The 19,764-nt window shown below is 54.3% G+C and overlaps 1 protein-coding gene across 1 annotated transcript in view; it reads right to left on the bottom strand.

Moving 5' to 3' along the window:
* Positions 1-8,015, bottom strand: part of ZSWIM5 (zinc finger SWIM-type containing 5) — a 100,254-nt gene extending 92,239 nt beyond the window's left edge. The window contains 2 exon segments of the mRNA XM_050900752.1: positions 7,628-7,727; positions 7,730-8,015. Of these exon segments, the coding sequence (XP_050756709.1) occupies positions 7,628-7,727; positions 7,730-7,873 (244 nt within the window). The 5' untranslated portion in view covers positions 7,874-8,015.
* Between the last annotated feature and the right edge of the window lie 11,749 nt (positions 8,016-19,764).

Genomic DNA, 19,764 nt, shown 5'->3' on the forward strand with positions numbered 1-19,764 from the left:
CCAGGCAGATATCACGCTGCACCCCGCTGAGTGAACCTCAATAACGAATAGCAGCCCCCGGTCAAACAAGCTGGGTGGCATAGGCGCAGGCAGCTCATTACGGGCGTCCAGCGATAAGTGGAGCATCGCAAGGGGGACACAGACTTCCCTCTCCCATTTTAACCCAGTGGCAACAGCAGCAGGACATTTGCAGATGACAAGCTGGACCAACATACCCGCATGCAACCCTTCCGAGCTGGCATCCCAGCAGATCTGCCTCCTAAGCACATTTGTGGCTTTGTTTTTAATGATGTGAGAAACGCGGGGGAAAAAAAAAAGAAAAAAAAAAAGAAAAGAAAAATCCCTGGCAATGTGCACCTAGAATGCGACAAGTAGAAGCCCAGAATTTTATTAATTTGTGCATTACTTTAAATGCACCATTTTACAAGGACTAACCCCAATCCTGCACAAAATCCTAAGCCATAAGCTTGAGACAAAAAAGCAAATGCTCTTAAAACGCAGCGCTAGAAAATCCATTTGGAGAGAAATGCGGTGGTGTCATGCACAGGTGAATCCTAGGCATTTAGTAAAACACACCCGCTGTACCAACCAAGTGGAACCTATTCGTATTTAAACATCAGGATTAAAAAAAAAAAAAAAGCCTTTGAAAAATTGAATTTTCACTCCTGGGACATTTCATTGTAAAACAATGAAGATGCTTTCCCGCCCACATCCCCCAAGAAGTGGTTTTGCAGGACCTGTGTCTCTCTGCGAGATGTTATCAGGGCCTTTCCCAACTCCCATTGGAAAGGCACAAGAAGTCGGAGATCAAGCCTGTACATCAAACCCTACCCTTGTGAATACCAGGTGAAAAATGAAACAGGGCTCAGTCCTGCTCTTCCAAGCACGCAGGAGAGCATCTCCAGGGCCTCAGCAGCTCTGAGGGCGGACAGGGAGAGCTCCCCACCACCATCCCGTGTCCTGGCTCCAAAACCAGCTCCATCCAGAAGGCTGACTTGTCTTATGGCACTTATTAACGTAGCCAAGATTTGGTGTCTTTGAGTTTTTGTTTTCATTGGAAAACAGACTGATTTCTATTGATGCTGATGCTGGAGAAAGCCAAGATTCAGCAGAGGCAGGAACCAGTTACTCAGAGGAGCTGCTTTCCTCCCCTCCTCTCATCCCCAGAAGACCAGGAGTATGACAACCCCATGACATAACCTCTTCAAGACAGCATCAAACGTAAGGTAGGACATACTAGAAGTTCATTTTAATACCCTCAAGATAGCTATACCATACCTCCGGCTCCTTGCAAAATAAAGTCACCAGCCACAGATGGGGAGATAGACGGAGAAACACAAGTTCAACCATCACCTGCCTCCTGCTGAGCAAAGCCAGGAGAGGACCCCAACACTCACCTTCCCAGGTCTCCAGCAGATCTCATCCACCACCCCACCAGAAGAAACAAGCACTGCAAAGAGACAGGGGAACAAGCAAAGGCTCCTTCCCCACCGCCTCACCCAAGATGTTGTGCGAGGTTGGCTCCTCAGACAGTGGCCAGAGGAACAGAACTCAAAGCCTCACACCCCTGGGAGAAACAGCAACACCCCGACATCTCCAGAAGAAAATTCACCTGCTTCAAGCACAAAGCATCGTCATGCAGCAACAAGCCTTGGCCTCTCACTGAAAATCCCCAGGCTCAGCTGCCTTAAGAAGGTGAAGAGATGCTGCTCCTCCTGAAATCCCTGCTCAGCTTCTCACCCGCACGAGCCACTCCAGACTCAAGGGCAGTGGGGGGGAAAAAACCTGCATCACCACTAAACACAGAGCTGTCCGTGCCACCTAAATGCAAAACGCATAAAAATTAAACGCAAGCACAAGGTTCGCCATGCCGTTCATCTGAGCTAACCCCAGATGAGAGCAGGTCTCCCACTGGGAAAGAGGAGAAGGATATAACCCCAAAATCACCAAAGACTTGCCGCCTCCCCCGTGGACCAGGTCCTCCTCCAGGGCTAGGTTCACATATACACCAAGGAAATACACAAGCCCAGGAACTCTCTCTCCCACCCTAATGCTACCAAGATATTTTTTTTTTAAATATATATATTTGCAAAGAAAATTAAAAGCTGACACACCACAACAGACGATTCACAGCTGAATGTGACTTTCAGAGCTATAGGATAGGCAAGCTCATTTAAGTTTTCCAAAAGTCCTGTCTGAGGTTAGAGGGACTAATCATAAAACATCTAACATCAAAGCGAGCGTCAAATAACAGCAAAGCACATTCCCTCACACAAAGCTTCAGAAACAAAGCACGCAGGCACATGTGGTTTATGTTACTGCAGTTTTAGCACAGTTAAATATTTCCTAAAATATTCCCTCTAGATCTGAGCAAAATTAAAATCTGCTGTGAACGCCATGTGAGTTGGAAGCAGAGAAAGCCAGCTTCTCACCTGGGCTAAGCTTTATAAAGCACAGGTAAGCTGAGAACAAACTCCTATTGCCTGCTCAAGCCAGAAACCAGGACTGGTCCCACTTTATCTCTGAAAACCGCTTCAAACCAATCTATTCTCAAAGCCAAAACTAAATATTTAATTTCTTGTGCTTTATTTTTCAGGTCTCTAGCCTCTTTAAGCTAGCATCATTTTGCCTGGAGTAATTAACCACCTAGTTAAAAAGATGTCCCAGCTTCAGAGGGTCTGTTTATACTCTTAAAAAAAAAAAAAGACTCAAAAGCCAATAAATAAATCTGCTTTTAAAAAAAAGTTAAAATTCCAGCTGTCAAAGTCTTTCTAGCTCTCCCTGCACTACCAGCAATAAACTCTGGTGGTTTTCATCAGTTCCAATTCCAGTTTCTGTAATATAGTCCAGAACATGCTCAAGAAACATCTCACCTATGAGGGAGCAGCAATAAACAGATCGTATGTTTTAATGCCTAATAATCCTTCATTTTAATTATATATGTTAAGAAAAAAATAATTAGAAACGTAAAGAGCTTAATGTTTATTTAAAATGTTCAATAGTTTCCATCATGATAGGGCTAATGAACTTCTCCCGGCCCCTTTTATGTGGTTTGAAGTATTTTAATATATATGGTAGGACAAAGTAATCTACTCAAAGAAAAATAAAGTAAAAATTAATTAGCAAATTGGAAACATGTTGTACAACAACCGCCCCACCCAAAGACTAAGAGGATACAGAAAGATTAAACTCCCTTAGCAGCACCCTGACACGGGACACCGGGTTTCAACATGAAAAAAGTATGTTTCATGACCCATGGCGTTCCTTCCAAACCTGCTCCCGCTGGATACAGCCTTAAACCCAGACCCAGGAGGAGACCAATCTTTACACAAAACAAAAGCAACCACAACTGGCCCTAGAGAGCCTCATCAAAGTGTTTTCCCCAAAATAAACAGCTCTATAAAGCAGCACACCACCTAGACTTTTAAAACAACTGGATACAAATTTAGACTCTGCCCTGTACCACGTCACAGGGGAGGGAAACCAAATGCTTGCCTAAAAGTGAGCATTTTTAGGAAAAGAAATCTAAAACACCTAAAAGCAGTTTTGGAAAAAAAACCTAAAAGTAGTTTCAACCACGTTAAGACCATAGGAACCCATCGGTATTTCTACCTCTGAAGCTCCATTTCAACAGGCACCATTACAAATATACACCAACAGAAGCTGAAAACTATAGTGTAACAAAAAGCTTCCAAATCAAAACTCCTCCAATTAAAATGCATTTACAGGTATTATTTACAGGTATCAGGCCTAGCTTAACCTCTGCCCAGGCAGAAGGCTGTTGAAGCAGGGTCAGAAAATCCCCCGCGCCTAGATGTCCAGCTTAATCACCAGACAAGGAACCATGGGAAGGTACCCAGGAGTGACCTGCAAAGCATCAGATAAAATACTCAGAATTAATTGCAGGTTTGAAAAAACCAGGCTCCCTCCAAGTGTTTACAAAGCCAGTGCATTTTAAAGCCCTGCTTCATTGTTACTCTAACAGCAAAAGTAAATTCTGCCTATGTACTTATGGCTGGACTGCATACCTCCCCATCAGGGCACAAAGGCTTATCTGTGGGTAAGGAGCACACACCATATAGGTTCTTAAGTGGCTGGTTACAATGCAAAGAACACCACAAAGCTCAATGCCTCCTCTCATGAGTAATCATAAAAGCAATGAAAAAGGAGAATTCCCACCTAAAATTGCCACAGACACTCGCCCACCCATCGGCAGCCGCGACGACTCGAGGGCAAACCATATTACACCGTACTGGGGAGCGCAGGCAAGAAACATGAATTTGTTCTGCTGGATCACAGTCTACTGTCAAAATCCACCAAAGGTCTTTTCTCTCTCCAAAAACCCAAGAGATAATGGTGTAAAAACTTTTGTTCATAAATATTTATGCGAGTGAACTTGTTAAAAATTAACCGCCGTCGTTAAAGGTTTTGTATCCTTTAGGATTCCCAGCATGCAGTGCAGTTGCATGCTTTATATTAAGCCTGGCATTTCTGCATTCCTTTCCTGCATGCTTTTGTCATTTGTCTAAAAATTAAAAGAAAAAAAACCCACACACCACACACACACAAAGACGGGATCTGTACACATAATAATAAAGCAGTTTTTAAGAAGACAAAGATGCCTGTGTTCAACATCCAAGATCTTTCTTTGAGCGGGGGGGGGGGGGGGGGGGGGGGGGGGGAAATCAATTTAATGACTCCAGTGAGATCAGGGTTTAAGCCTCGTTTAAGTTTTACTAAGCATGAAGGAATTATTGGTTGATAATGTGGCATATACGGTTTTTTTCAGACCTGCCAGCTTTGTAAGCACGAGGGAGCTGGAGCCCGAAGCAGTTTGTCCCCACAAGTACAACCCTTACCCCTCCACACCATCTTCCGTCTCCAGAAGGTCATTCCTCTTGGATTTTGGCTTTTAATTTTTCAAAGAGATTTTTCCAACCACAGAGAGAAGGAATTTCACATCCGTACTATCCTTATTTTTTCACAGGTCTGAGTCAGAAACACGACTGTACAAACATCTGATCTTTATTAACAGCAAATCTCAACTGTGCAAACCTCAGGTCGTGACGCCAGGAGCTGGCGGTGTCCATTAAAGAGATCCTTAGAGGGGAACAGTAGTTTTGATCTAGCGCTGGTGAGCATCAAGTAAGCCAGAGCTGGGGTTTTATTTTTTTCCAAGACATAATGGTTCCCATATAAGCTGACAACCAAGTTCCTATCTTAACTGCAAACACACACACACACAGCCACAAAGTGTTCGTGTCTCCGGTGGCTGGAGCTCTTCCACCTCACCTTCCAGCAGCATCCGCAGGATGGATGTGGAAAGTTGGCGGAGGACATCTCAGCTATGCCTCCCCTCCGCCCCGGATAAACACGCAGCCCTTCACAGCCTTTTGTTTGATGTAAATCTTCCTCCTCCGGCTCAGGGCTGAAAGGGACTGCTGTGACAGGGCTGCTCCAGGGACAAAAACAGAGGTGTCCGACCCCACATCACCCACCCGCTGCCATCCGAAAAGGAGCCGCACCACAGCCAAGACCCAAACCCCCCCACTCTGAAGGCGAACTCCCACGGCGAGCATCCCGCACGCCCCTTTTGGGCTGTAAAAACAAGAGATAAATCACCCACTGACTTTGCGGCGAGTGCTTCCAGAACATGCTGCTTCATCTAAAAAGCTGACGGTTCGGAGGACAATGGGCGCGAGCTCCAATTTCAAAGCTGGGGAGATGGTTTAGACTTGTCAGGGGATATGAAACGCCAGAGCTGGGACCGTCCTCCCCATCTTCTAGCTCACCCAAAGCAGCAGCGGGAAGCAAAGGGAGAGGGGGCACGCGTGATGCTGGATGCCAGCAGTGGACGTCACTTTGGGATGGGACCGCTCTGCGTGTCCCGCATGCACCTGACCCCAGCGCTCACCCAGATCCTTCACAGCATTGGCTAAAGCCTCATCAGAGCCACGTTTCAAAGAGAAATGAATTTAAAAACTCATTAAAAAAAAAATTCCTCTGTACAGAACCAGCCCTGGTTTTAGGCAACCGTTACCTCCGTCTCCCACGCTGGCTGCTCGCTGCATCCACACCTCGGTGGGCAGGTCAATAAAGCATCACCCACAGTAAGCTGTTATTTTCCCTCCCCTCCTAATTTTAAAGTTTCTGAAGAGCTACTCCTCTCCTTCTAAAAAAATTATTTGGTTTTGAGTTTCAAAGTATTTTAAACAGAATAATTAATCATCTTAACGTAGCCCTTACAAAATATTAATTCACCCAAAAAAAGGGTATAATCATATCCTCAGAGAAAAACCTTTTGTGCTAGAGGAATTTTCACTGCATATCCTCAGAGGTGGAAGGAGAATTCTTCTGCTGTCTCCTATTTTCACGTCTCAAATGGAAAATGTTTTGATAATGCTCTTCTGAATGTGAACTGTACCAAATGGGATTTTTTTTTTTAAAGCAGGTCTTTTCCCCAAAAGGAAGGAGGGCTCTTTAAATAAACACAGTCGAACTAACCATTCCTTACAACAAAAACCACCCTCCCCTCACTCATTCACGCCATACCCTGGCACAAGATGAATTTACATTTCGCATTTGCAAAACAAATTCTAGCCTAATGTCATTTTAATGGGAACGTGCATTTCAATCACTTCCAGTAACAACCAGGAGCGGATTATTTTATGTAAAACACCACAATTTGTTTCTCTCTAAATATATACAGATACAAGGCGGATTTCGGATGGGGACAGGGACTGGAAGGACGGTGGAAGAGAAACAACATTTCCTCTCCGACAATGCCCCTCCGCCAGTGCACACAAAAGCCACCTGCCCTTGGAGAGAAAACACGATGCCATTATTCCCATCATCATTCCCACGGCCCCTTCGTCACCGAACGAGAGCGAGAAGGCCCCGCGCGCATCCGTCCCCAAAACGCGCATCGTGCCAGGCCGCCAGTGGTACCCACCAGTCCGCCCAACTTGTCACCCCAACCGTTCCCTTCGTTTTCCACCAGCCGGCCCCGCTGAAGGTGCCCGTGCGGGCGGCTGGGAAGGGGAAAGCGGGGGGCAGATGCCCCCCTAGAGGTTTTCCAAGGGGGGAAAGCCCCTGATGGAGAAGACAAAGACAAGCGCTCAGAGCTGTTGGAGAGATGCATTAGGTTTATAAACCCATCTCCCGGTGGAAGGGCCAGGACCCCCGTGGGAGGGTGGGTGTGGGTGCTCAGGGGCGAGAGGGACCCCGGGTGCGGGGGGGAGGGGAGGGGGGGCCGGCAGGGCTGCGTGCCCTCCATACAAATCCCCGACAGGCGCTTTTGGGGGGGGCGGGGGGGGGGGCGGGGGCTGGCTTTATTTTCCCACTCGGACTGGATGGACGGCATCCACGCTGCGGGGAGCTGCCGGTGACACCCGGGCACACACACCCCACCGGGAAGGGGGGGGTCACCCCCAGCCCTCCCACCCCCAAACCCAAAGGCCGGCATCTTCCCAGAGGAGCACAATGCGGTCCCTGCCCCCGGGGCAGGATTTTCCTGTCAAACCACAACCGCGCCAGACAAAAGGCTGAAGTGTTCGGCGGGGATGGGGGGGCGGGGGACGGGACACGGACGGACACAAGCCCCCAGGGGCCCCGTCCCGGCACTCACCGACTTGCAGCACGTTGTCCACCGCGCCGGTCTCCAGCAGGCGGATGCCGCGGCGGAAGGGCAGCCCCTCGCCCTGCGGCGCGGCGGCGGGGGCGGCGGCGGGGCGGCGGGCGGCGGCGGGCCGGCGGCGGGGCTCTCCTCGCCGGCCGGGGCGGGGACAGCGGCGGCGGCGGAGGGTCCCCCCGCGGCGGCGCTGGCGGGGGATGCGGCGGCGGCGGCGCGGCCGGGCTGGAAGCTGGAGTACATGCAGATCTGCCGCTCGCTGCGGGGGAAGCTCCAGTAGACGATGCGGCGCTGGACGGGCTCGGGGATGCGCTGGAAGCGGCCCTCCACCCGCTCGAAGGCCCAGCTCCCCGCCACCCGCTTGGCCGCCGCGTCCAGCAGCGACTCGGGCTGCAGCAGGCTGCCCGCCTCGCCGCCGCCGCCTCCCCCCGGCCCCGCCGCCGCCGCCGTCCCCGCCGCCCCCGCCGTCCCCGCCGCCGCCGCGGGGCAGCAGCCGGCCAGAGCCGGAGGGGCTCCGCTGGCCCCCGCGCCCGGCCCCGCGCCGGCCCCTGCGGCCCCGGGACGGGGGTGAACGGCCCCGGTGCCCCCCGCCGGGCAGGCCCGGGAGCACAAGCGCTTGGGGCCCGGGGCGCCGGCGGGCAGCGGCGGGCGGAGCAGCTCTTCTCCCTCTCCTCCCTCCGCCATGGCTGCGACCGACTGAGCCGGGCGAGGGGAGGAGAGACGGGGAGGAGGAGGGGGGGGGGGGAGCCGGGGGTGGAGACTGGAGGGGGTGGTCCCGCCGGCCGGGAGCCGGCCCCCGCCGGGGCGGGACGCTCCGCAGCCCCCTGCCCGCCCCCGCCGGCCGCCGGACCCCCGCTCCGACCTGCACCTGCCGGGATGCCGGGGGCCGGCTGCGCGGAGCGGGGAGGGGGTCGCCCCGGGGGACCGCCCCGCTGCCCTCCTGGCTGTGTCCCCAGGCGGGGCGGGAGGGACACACCGGGGACGCTGTGTCCCCCGTGCCCGGAGGGCGGGGAGCGGGAAAGCCCCGCGGCTGCCGGTCCCCACGGCGCTTTGGGGCGAGGGGGTGTCGAGGCCAGCCGAGCGCAAGGAGCTTGTGCTGAGTCAGAGGCAGCAGAGGGGCACGGCGGGGCTGGACGTGGCACCGCTCCCCCGGAGGTGTTCGGCGGGAACCGGGGCCCGCTCCTGCTGCAAGCCCTGCAGTACCGGCTCTCAGTGCCCAGCCTAACCCAACGCCCAGCCTAACCCACAAATCTAACACCCAGCCTAACCCATAAATCACCTTTGGGTTTACACCGGGTAGCAGAGCAGACAGCAGTGCCCTACCCTTCAGTGGGCATCAGGGTTTGCTTTTTCTTTTAAAGCCCTGCAGTGAAGATGCTCATCCCACACATCACTGCAGCATCCTTGGGTGCAGAGAAAATACCAGGTCCTGTGACACACTCGGCCTTTGGGAGAGGAGATGAAGAAACACAGGCAGTGCTGACTCCCAGGGAGCTCTGCTGTGCTCTTAGGTGGGGTTGCATTAAAGCAAGGTCCTTCAGCACGTGTTGCCTGAGTCGGCACCCCAAAATCCAGGGAGCTGGCTCCTCACCAGCCTCTGCTTCAGCAGAGGGTGATGGCAGCACCCCTGGGACTAGCACAGCGCGGGGCCGATGGGGAGAGCACTGCTGCCCTGCCCGGGCTGGTCACTCTGCTGCTGTGTCCAGCGGGACACCATCCCAGGATTTTCCCCAGGAATACATTCCCATTCTTTTGTCCTGTCTAATTTTAAGTGACAAACCTCTGAGAAAGAGCAGAGCTCACAGATGTCAGAGTTCAGTTTTCTTGCTGTTATTCTCAGTGCTTTGAAAATCTAAGACCAATTCCTTTCTATCTGCAGTTCAGTCACATCTAGACCATTACCGGTTACTCCCTTGTTGGAGAGATCTCCTATTTACCCTTACTGACAGAGCAAGAGTACATTTCCTGGAATAACAGGGCGATGCAATTAGGGAACAGGAAATAATTATGCACCTTTGCTATGCCACGAGGTACCTCCAAGCCCAAGGTCTCCTTCGCAGGACTCGGAGGGAAGGAATCAGATCTCAGGCAGGTAGTGAGAGCAGGCAGAGCTACTGCAATGAGAGATCTCCATTTCAGAGAATAAGCCACATGCTAATCGGTGAAGGTCAGGAAGAGGTTTTCCTTGAAGGCTGAGGTGTTCCTTGCTGCCACTGGTCTTGTTCAAGATAATCAGTGCTAACCAGCGGCAGGGCCTGGCTGCCGGCAGCAGCTACAGACAGATTTATTTACGTTTTCCCCAGGAATCAGGTCCCCATTTCTTTAACCCCAAAGGGCATTTCGCTCTCTGTAAGGGATTGTTGTGACAGGGAGCGCTTCCGAGCACAGCATTTTGCCCATCACCTCTGCTCGCTGTGGTGGCGGCAGGACCTGGGGGGACGAGAAGGGCTTTGTCCACCTCTGCCCCTCCCTGGCTGCACAGAGGGACCTCACGGGGCCATCCCAAAGCACCCTCCTGCCCCAAGGTAGAGCCTGCCTTCCCGGCAGAGACCAGTCCGGCAGGATCTTAAGCTCTTCCAATGATGGAGGCTGCAGGCTCTGGTGTTACACCAGCCCAACTGCCCAGGAGTTTCTGCTGGCACCCGTGTCTCCCTGCAGCCACTGGGTCTGCTCAGGCAGGGGGTGAGCCTGCATGAGAGCTGGGACACAGCACCCCAGCTTGTCCGGTCCCTCCATCACCGGTCTCCGCAGAGCTCACCTAGTGACAACCTTGAGTGTCCTTACTTACGTCGTCCCCAGACGGTGCCAATAAAGAGGATTTTAGACTTCAGCCCGAGCAGGGTTGTTATTCATTCCCAACGAGCTGACTTTTCACTGCATAAAACATATAATCCAGACTCAAATTAAAGCAAGGTCGGTGCAGTGGCTGGCCAGCCTGTCTCTGGGGGGTTAGCATGTTATTTCAAAGACAAATCAATCTATTTTTCCTCTCCCTCTTCATCTGAACATTTGTTGCTCCCCATTTTCCTCCCCATCTCTCCCTGTGCCTTTCATTACTGTCTTGAATTTCGCAAGGGGGGAGCTCTCCTCCTCCCGGAGAACATGGACAGACCTCTTCTCCCCGGGGAAGGATGCAAAATGTCAGCCTCCCGCCCAGCCCCTGATGCTGCTCATTCAGAGCCTGGAACCAGGTACATCAATAATTCACCGCACGCTTTCCTGAGCCCGGCCATTTGCTGAGCTTCTACCACTGGCAGCCCCGGTTCCCCTCCTGGCTTCGAGGCTGTTTGGTTGGGGTCTGACCATGCTGCAACCCACCAACTCCAGCCCTTCTGGCCTGAGCACTGGTGTTATTCACAAAGTGCTGATTTTTCATGCTGGCCCCAGAAAGCATTTTATTTTGAGTCCCTGGCTAGAAAATTTACTGACCAAAGGGGCTGCAGCCCCCACAGCTCTACACTGCAGTTAGGCAGCAGTGCAATGCAATATCGTGGGAAATTCTTTGGGTGCCAGCTCAGTCAGAAGTCCAGCTTTAAGTTACAGGTGCTGTGGGGCAAGAAATCCACTTTCCTCTTGCTAGAACCTAAATTCAAGAGCCCTAAAAAGAGAGAGGAAAAGGATGCTGCTGAGATGCCCTCTGCAGGTTTCCTGGCTCCTGTGCTTTGTTTTGTGGCAGACAAGGTAAGTGCTGGTAGGTGCCACATCTCAGCCCAAGGGGATGCCACCTCCTTGGCTGCTCCCACCTGCACACCTTCATGTAGCTGCTCTCTTCTCTCCCCACGATGCCCAAACCCCACCCTCAGCAGAAAGACTGCCTTTCCCTCGGCATCTTCCCCTCTGTTGGATGCTCCTGTGCCTCTTTGGCATTGCTTTGACTCTGAACAGTCAGTGTTGTGCCCTCACTAACATGGGTAACATTGGCCAAGCCTTGCAGAGATGACAGCAGAGCTTTGCAAGACCCAGTGAGCACCAAGGAAGTCCTCTGATGACAGATGAAGACATACAAGAGCAGCAGAAGCTTTATGGCCAATTAATGATGGGAAAGGAGCTAGATAGCAGAGTGCAGGCAGCCACCAAGCTCCTGCTCCGGCCGCCCAGAGGATTTGCTGCTCCGAAGCAGCCGAAGCCAGGCTTATCAGCAGCCAAGCTCCCTGCTACAGCCGCCAGCCCTAGGCACTCGTTGGAAGCGTGGCTGTTTCTGCCTTTCCCGTGTTGCTGGTGCTGTTCAGAGCAGAGGCAGGAGGGAAAGGACACGGGGAGTAACGCAGCCTGCAGCTCCTCTGCCTTAATGTGCTCAGGAGCAGAGGGATCTATTGCCCAGGATAGTTGTTCCTTAGCATCCCTGTGGGTCCGATGCCCAGGAAGAGAAAGAGAGCATTGCCTTACAAAATATTTGGCCTTGCAAGCCAGAGGAGGAATACCTTGGTTCGGTTGCTCATGGAGTTGAGCCCCATTTTTAGATTCTCCAGTGTCTGGTAAGGTCTCCGACAAAGCATAAGCTTGAGCTGGAGCTTTTTGCCATCAAACTGTTCGAATCCCCCGTGGATTCTCCACTGACTCATTAGTGCTGAGTTATTGCCGTGCTCCTCTTTCAGCAGGGACTCTAATAAAGGTGCTTTTTGCTAGCCAGCCAGTTATTTTATGAAACTTTCCAGAACTGACAATCTCAGGGACTTCCTTCAGGTGTGACTGCAATTGTCTGTGTACTCAAAAGAGAAACGCAAGGACTGAAAGTACCATCTCCCCTCTCCCAGCACAGGCTGAAATCAAAGATCAGGTGCAGGATGGCTGCTCTCACCCTCGCTTTGACACAGGAACAGCTCTGCTTCCCTGTATGTCCCTGTATCTGCTCAGGGAAGTGGAAGTTTAAAGCGGGGGATGCTCAGGGTGCTGCAGCTTCTCTGCCCTTCGTCTACTGCCAAGGGGGACAGCAATCCCTGAGAAAAACCTCAGGCCATCCTTTATCCAGGATCAAGAATGCCTGCCCGCAGCATCGTGCCATGCCCTCCCCAGGGCACCCCATGACACATCGCCTCTGCCTGCCGTGCACCACAGGCACCAGGAGTTTGGACCTGGCAGGGCTGGGGGTCCTGGAGGACCTCAGCAGGAGGCTGGGGGGGGTGAGTGGGGGGAGCCGGCAAGCCCTGCTGCGGGGATGGGGTCTGTTGGGCAGGGTGGAGGTTGGGAAGCTCCTTTGTACGGCTGGAGAGGGGGCACCCAGGAGCAGAGGGGCAGGAGGAACAAGGAGATGGTCTGGGACAGCAGCAAGGAAGGGAGAAAAACGGAGCGAGGTGCTCAGGTACCCGGTGTCAGGCTGGGGTCGGGCAGACCCAGACTCCCCCTCGTACCCGACCAGAGAGTGATAGCTGTCAGGAGCTGTTCTTCCCTCCCTCCTACACACACATTACATCTCTGGCTTGCCAGGGCTGCCTTCCCCCAGCCCCCATAAGATTAGCAAAGTGCCGAGCCTCTGCCTTGCCACGGAGATTTCTGCACCCTTCCAGCAAACGCATTTGCTGTGCAGGCCAGCAATTAAGCATGGAGGAGCTGCTGGGCACAGACCCTTGGCTTCCAGGAGAAACGGTTGCCTCCCCGGTGCGGAGCCTAAAAGCACAGAGTGCTCCAGAAAGTTACTCAGCCCCGCGCCAGAGAGCGGTGTCCATCCTGGCCAGCCTGGCTGCCGCAGGGCTGAGCTCAGCAGAAAGCAGCCCCCCGGCCGATCGCCCCCCTCTCAGCTGCTGAAGCTCCCTCCCCTTAATTAGAGAGGCTAAAACAACCAGGGAACCATTTTGCAGGCTACAAGAGTATGAATAAATGATGGCAAAGCAAGGCGTAAACAACGCTCCCGTTAGCCTTTAGCATCGGGTCTGCCCTGGCTTTGGAGACGTGAGTGGGTCGCAGGGTCCGGCCAGGTGGGAAGTCGGAGTCAGGGCAGGGCTGGGGCTCGTCCCTCTGCCCTCCGTCACCCAAGGTCCTGCTCCCCTTCCCTGGGCAGAGAACCGATGGTAGATCACACAATAACCCCTTTGCGTCGTCCCAGCCTTTTACACTCTGCATTTAACACACTTTGCAAATGGTAATTAAAATGTAAGTAACTCTGGGTGGGCAAGGGTCTTCTAGGGGAGGAGGCAGAAATTAAACCAGTGGGAAATAACACACTGAACCAACTTCACTTTTTCAGGAAAAAAGGAAAAGATCTGTAATAGAGAGAGGATAACATACAGATTCTTCGAGCTAAAAAACAATGGAGAAGAGGCTGAAAGCTGGACAAATTCAGACTCAAAGAGACGCTACAAAATCTTAGCGATGGAGCATAATTAACGGTGGAACAAGGGAGCGGTGGAGCCCGTCTCAGACGAAGGCATGAAACCCAGGCACCGGCTGCCGTCCCGGCCGCGAGAGGCTCCCGCGGGGTGGGCAGACCTGCCTGCCCGCGCTGCTTGCAATGGGCGCACACGGCACGGGTGATTGGCTGGGAGGTTACAATGCCGCATGGCTGATTGGCTGGGAGGTTACAATGCTCCATGGCTGATTGGCTGGGAGGTTACAATGCCCGATGACTGATTGGCTCGGAGGTTACAATGCTGCATGGCTGCTTGGCTGGAAGCTACAGTCCCACAGGGCTGATTGGCTGGTTGGCCACATCACTGGATGCTGTTTGGCTGTGTGGCTTCATTACTGCATGCTGATTGGCTGGGTGGCTAGGGGAAAAAAAAAACCCTAATAAAAAACCAGCTTTGACGAAAGCCAAATCGTTTCAGCCCAATTTATAATATTTCTCCTTGTGCCTGGTACTGCTGGTCTTTACAGTCGTCTACACCATTTTGCCAGCCCTACCGAGCTGCGGTTCCTCAGGCGCTGCTAGGACCACCGTTGTCACATCTGCCATCGTCCCAGGCCACTCTCAGCAGCAGGTTTCAGGAGCCGGAGATCAGACACCTGGAGCACCTGGTCTGGGTCATTCCTTACCAGCCATTTCAACAATTTACTCCAAAGCCATTTCCACGGGCACATCCATGTGGGGAAAAAAAAGGCTCCAGCCTGGCACGTCTTCCATAGTAAAAACCAACGAACATCACTAACTCAGCTTTTCTTTCATAGCTTTATCAGGGCTCTCACAGTAGCTGGGGAGCTGCCCACCCCAGCTCAGGATTTGTGTCTTTTCAGTAGGCATTACAGTGCTCTCTCTCAGAGGCTGCTCCATGGGTTTGTCCTCTTCCTTCAGCTCCTTTACAAGGAGGTCAGGTATACTCCTCATGATGGATGCTCACCTACCTCAGCTCCCCGCGGCGTGGAGAGCCCACGCGGGGACCCACTCGTGAAGCCAGATCCCAGTGCTGCCCTCGGCATTGGTCAGTCAGGGCACAGCGGGACGAGAGGAGGTTGCACCACTCTGACCTTCCCTTTTAACAGCCCACCCATCCCAGCTCCCCTCCACAACAGCGTGTCCTCACACATCGCTCCGTGCGTAGGAGCCGGCAGCAGACGGCGGCAAAGCTTCGGCAGAGGCACCGGCAGTCCCAGCACGAGGCTGTGCCACTTGAAGCCACCCGACACGAGAGCAGGACGTGGCGGCTCGGCGCTGCGCCGTGGTTCGGTTGGAAACCACGCGTCGCACCCAGCTCGTCTTGAGGAGAGACAGATGGAGAGAGACATGGCAAATCTCCCCTCGCATGGCAGCAAAAAAGGAGTAGCTTGCTAGCTGCTTTCCTGGCGGGAGGGCAAGAGAAGGGGAGACTGAATTTTAGCAAAGCTCCTACGAACACAGGGACCGGCACGGGATCCAGTCTCAGCCTCGGGCATCTGCTCCATGCTGCAAATCCATGCATGTTGGGCTGGCAAGATGTGTCTCTTCTGGGGTGCTGGTCAGGTTTTGTCTGCTCACACCGGGCTCCTTTCGACCCCCAGATCAAACCCATAAATAACAGAAGCAAACTGTTCCCTCCATGCCATCATCCATCAATGGCGAGCAAAGGTAGGGGCTAGAAAGCAGCAGCACAGAGAAATGGCTGTTTTGTTCTTGCACGGCGATGGCTGGACCGTGCTGGGTGGACAAAGAGGGGAGGTGAAGCCACGCCAAGCTGTGCTACAGTGGCACTGAGAGCACCTGTGTGGGGGTGAGAGCCTTGATATCCCATGGGAATGGGGCTCCAGCTCTGCCTCCCCCAAACCACTCTGGACCCACCAGGAGGGAGGGAAAGAGCTTGGATGGGTCTTTTGTAGGTCAGCAAATGGCTGGGGAGAGACTTGGAGGCCTTTAGAGGGAGGAGAGAGGTTATGGGGGAAACAACAGGAGAGGTGAACCTGTTGACTGCATCTTTGCTCAAAAGTCAGAGAGGTGCCTCCATCCTCTGTCCCTGGGGACTGCTTTGGGGTCACTCTGCACTCCCTCTGCCAGCAGACGAAAAGTGGGGCATGCCGAGCAACGTGGCTTTGAAAACCCAGGGACTGGGCTCTGTCCTGCTGGTGGCCTCATGCCTGGCCAGGACCCGTGATTGATGCTGGGGAGGGAGACGGGAATGAACGAGGCCAATATCTGACGCACTTCCTCAGCCCCGTCTTCACCAGCTTCCAGCACCGGTGGCCATGCAGGGGACACGAGTCACTGGGGCTGGCTCATTTCTGCAGCTGTTTCTCTGCTCTGTCCCACCTCCTTGGGCAACACTACACCGAGATGAGTCTGGACCTACTCATCAGGGACGTCAGCAAGTTGGCCAAAGCCGGGGATGATCTCTCCAGCCCTCATTCCCCAGCTCCTAACCCACGATGAAGATACATGGCTGCCATCCCCAGGCAGCAGCATTCACCCTCACCCCATAAAAGCAAGAGGGGCCCGGCTGGGCTGGACTTGGGGGACAGAAATGCAGCCGCCCACATTTATTTTGCCTAACAACAGTGATCTGTGTATTTTCATTCTGTTTTCCTAGGCTCAGCTGCCTCCTCAATGAAATGTTTCCAAAGCAGCCTGGCTTGGCGGCACGCCAGCCCCGGCTGCCAGATGAATGGGCGGAGGAGGAGGGACCCATTCCTCTTCTTGACACAGCATCGCTGCACAAGAGGCCTCTGTTGACATTAGGACTGGCTGTTCCCCCTCTCCCGAGAGGATCTGCCTGGCCCTCGGCAGGAGCAGCACACAGGGCCAAGGCTGCATGTGATGTGGGACTGTGATCTGTCCTCTTCCAGGGTGGTGGCACAGCCACAGGTACCAGGGTACCACGGTGCATCCTCCTCTGGGGTGGTGGCACAGCCACAGACACCAGGGTACCATGGCGCAGCACTGCAGGACCTGAAGTCAGCCCGAGTTTCTTGCCCTGGACCCTCCCCTGCTGAGCCAGCCCCCTTGACAGCTAAGCACTCCTTGGGGCTCTCTGACTCCTACTAGCAGCATCACTCCCCGAGACATCAGCGATGTGAAGAGCCTGTTAACTCCCCCAAAACACCTCTCCACCCCACTCAGAGCAAAGCTCTCCCTCAGCACTGCACGAGTGCAGACATCGACCCAGGTTTTGCAGAGCTCCAGGTCTCTGGAACCTTTCAGGGGGGAGTGATGCCACGGGGGCCCCAAGCACAGCACCCCCAAACCCTTCAGAGCTTTGGACAATAATATATGGAGCAGCATCGGCTTCACCCTAAACCATTGCCATTACTCAGACATGTAGGACTTTGCCCAAACAGTGTCACAGCTCTTTCCCACGCCTCAATATATCTACCCAAAGCAAAATACCAACCCAAGCCTTCAGGGCTGGAAATTCGTCTGCTGGGAGGTAACCAAATGGTAGCAGTGCAGCACAGTGCCACTGGACTACCCACCCAGCACCAGACGTGATCCCTCTATCTGCCACTGCTAATTGCAGATCTGGTCGTCAGCAAGGGAATGCAAATCTGTGTATGCCTCACTCATCACCTGTCACCTCCTTGCCAGGCACAGCTTTAGGACCTGTGCAGGCAAAGGATATGAAATTTAACAAAAGGGCCGAGGAAGCATCAGAAGACAAAAGAAAGAGGTGAAGGTCATCAGCATCCTTCCAGTCTGCACCTCTCCCCCCTGGCTGGCTCCCCTGGCATCTCATGCTGGTGGCCAGCACCCAGCTGCTGCAAGCCGAGGACCAGAGGCTGGGTCAGAGCAGCACCCAGCAGCACGCCACAGGGACACAGACTGCTCCCGCCAGCCATGGTGGGGAGAGGGCTCTGCCTGGATCTGGTGGAAAAGAGGCCAACCACGCAGCAATAAGATGAATTATTTGTCTCAGCAGCACTGGCAAAATGAGCGAGAGGAGTGGAGCCCGTGAGGCCCGGCCTGCTTTGTTTCAATTACAGCAGCTGCCAGAAGAAAAAGATAACCTCAATATTGATGGCAGGAGCAGCAGACAGAGGTGCCCTTGTGGGCTGCTGGGAGCAGGTAGAGGAGGAAGGGGGAGGAGGAGGAGGAGGGAGGGAGCAAGAGAGATGGAGGAGGGGGAGCAGGGTCTCAGCCAGTAGCCCATGGGAGAGCCTGGCTGGCTCCCCCGGGCTGGTGAGAAAAACCCCCCTGATCCCGTTGTCCTCATCCCCATGAGGAACAGCTCCTCTTCACCCTGGCTCTTGCCCCAGTCACTGGGCAGAGCATCCCCCCGCAGAGACAGGGTGGAGGGGTGCAGAAATTCAGCTCAGAGCATCATCAGCAGGACACGCACCACACATGGCGCTGCATACCGCTGAGCAGAAAAACCATCTCTTTGCTCCCCACTCAGGCTGTGGGGCCCGGAGAGGAGATGGAGAGTTCAGAGGGGGTGTTGAGTGGGGCTGTGTGGGATGATGGATGGAGCTGGAGTGGAGGGCTATGGGGCTGCAACAGGCACGGGGGCAGCCCAGGGTGCATGCAGGCACGACTGCCTGCCAGGGATGCAGCACCCAACTGCTTGAGGGCTGGGGAGCCCCACGATATGCTCGCAATGGGGACCGGTCTGGGCACTGGGGGCAAGAAGCCCAAGATGACTTTGGACTGCATGTGGGAACTTTGGCCCTACAACAGCAGCTCAGGGCAGGCAGCCCATCACACCTACAAGCCAGAGATCGAGGTGCCGAGCCAAACTTGCTCCTGGCAGTGCAGGGTTAATGCCCTGCCCTGGGGGGGACTAAGCCCTGGGTTCACGTCCTGGCAGGAGGTAACCACAAGGTATGAAGAGATGAGGTCTCTTCGGTCTTCAACTCCTTTACCTCCAGGCCGCTGCACAGGGGAATGCAAATTACCGCTGGCTGCTGCTTCATGGGGTCCACATCCAGCCCCAAGATCCCTCCCTGTGCCCAGGGCCAGCCCAGCGCTGAGCGAGCCTCCCACCCTCCCTGGGGAAGGGGCCCCACCAGAGGCCAGGCTGAGCAGAGTTCGCTTCACAGAGGTTTTATTCATACTCTGGATATCCGCATCGCCCTCCCATCTCGCTTCTCCCCCAGGAGAGACCCCAGGATCCTCACGCCAGTCCTCCCAGGGCTGTGGGCCCTGGATACAGCCCCTAGGTCTCCAAGAGGGGACAAGGCCACCATCTTGCGGCCACCCATCACCACTGCACATACCCGTGTGTAAGGCCTGGAGGATCCCCAGGATGTGACAGCTATGGGGGTACAGGGTTTAGACCGTGGGGAGCTGCGACCTCCCGCCGCTCCTAGTGCCCCCGTCCCCTGGGATCACGTCCTGCGGGGCACACGCTGTCCCTCCCCTCGGTCTCCAGCCAGGACACCCAGGGGTGCCAGGACACCCAGGGGTGCCAGGATGGGCAGAGCATGCCGGCAGTGCTGCTCCCGTCCCAGTTCTGGCCCCTCTGCCCCTGCCCTGCTGCTCCGTGCAGTGTCAGCCAGCAGTGACCGGGGACCTCCCGGTTTGCACGGCGGGCTTCATTGAGCACGGAAAGGCAGGCAGCAGCAGAGGAAGGCTCAGAACCAAGCCCTGGGGCTGAAAATGCAGCACCTCGGGGGGTCTGAGGGGGACTTTCATCCCTGGTCACAGCGTGGGAGTATGACCCACACGGGGGATGCTGCAGGGGGTTGTTATTCCAACACTGCTGGTGACCAGCAGCCCAAAGCAAGTCCTTTCGTGCCTCTGGGAAGTGAGTTGGTGTGGTCTGCACAGTACTGGGTTCTGCGAGGCTGCCCAGCCTGGC

The sequence above is a fragment of the Gymnogyps californianus genome, chromosome 8 (genome assembly GCF_018139145.2).
Source record: "Gymnogyps californianus isolate 813 chromosome 8, ASM1813914v2, whole genome shotgun sequence".
Lineage (NCBI taxonomy): Eukaryota > Metazoa > Chordata > Aves > Accipitriformes > Cathartidae > Gymnogyps > Gymnogyps californianus.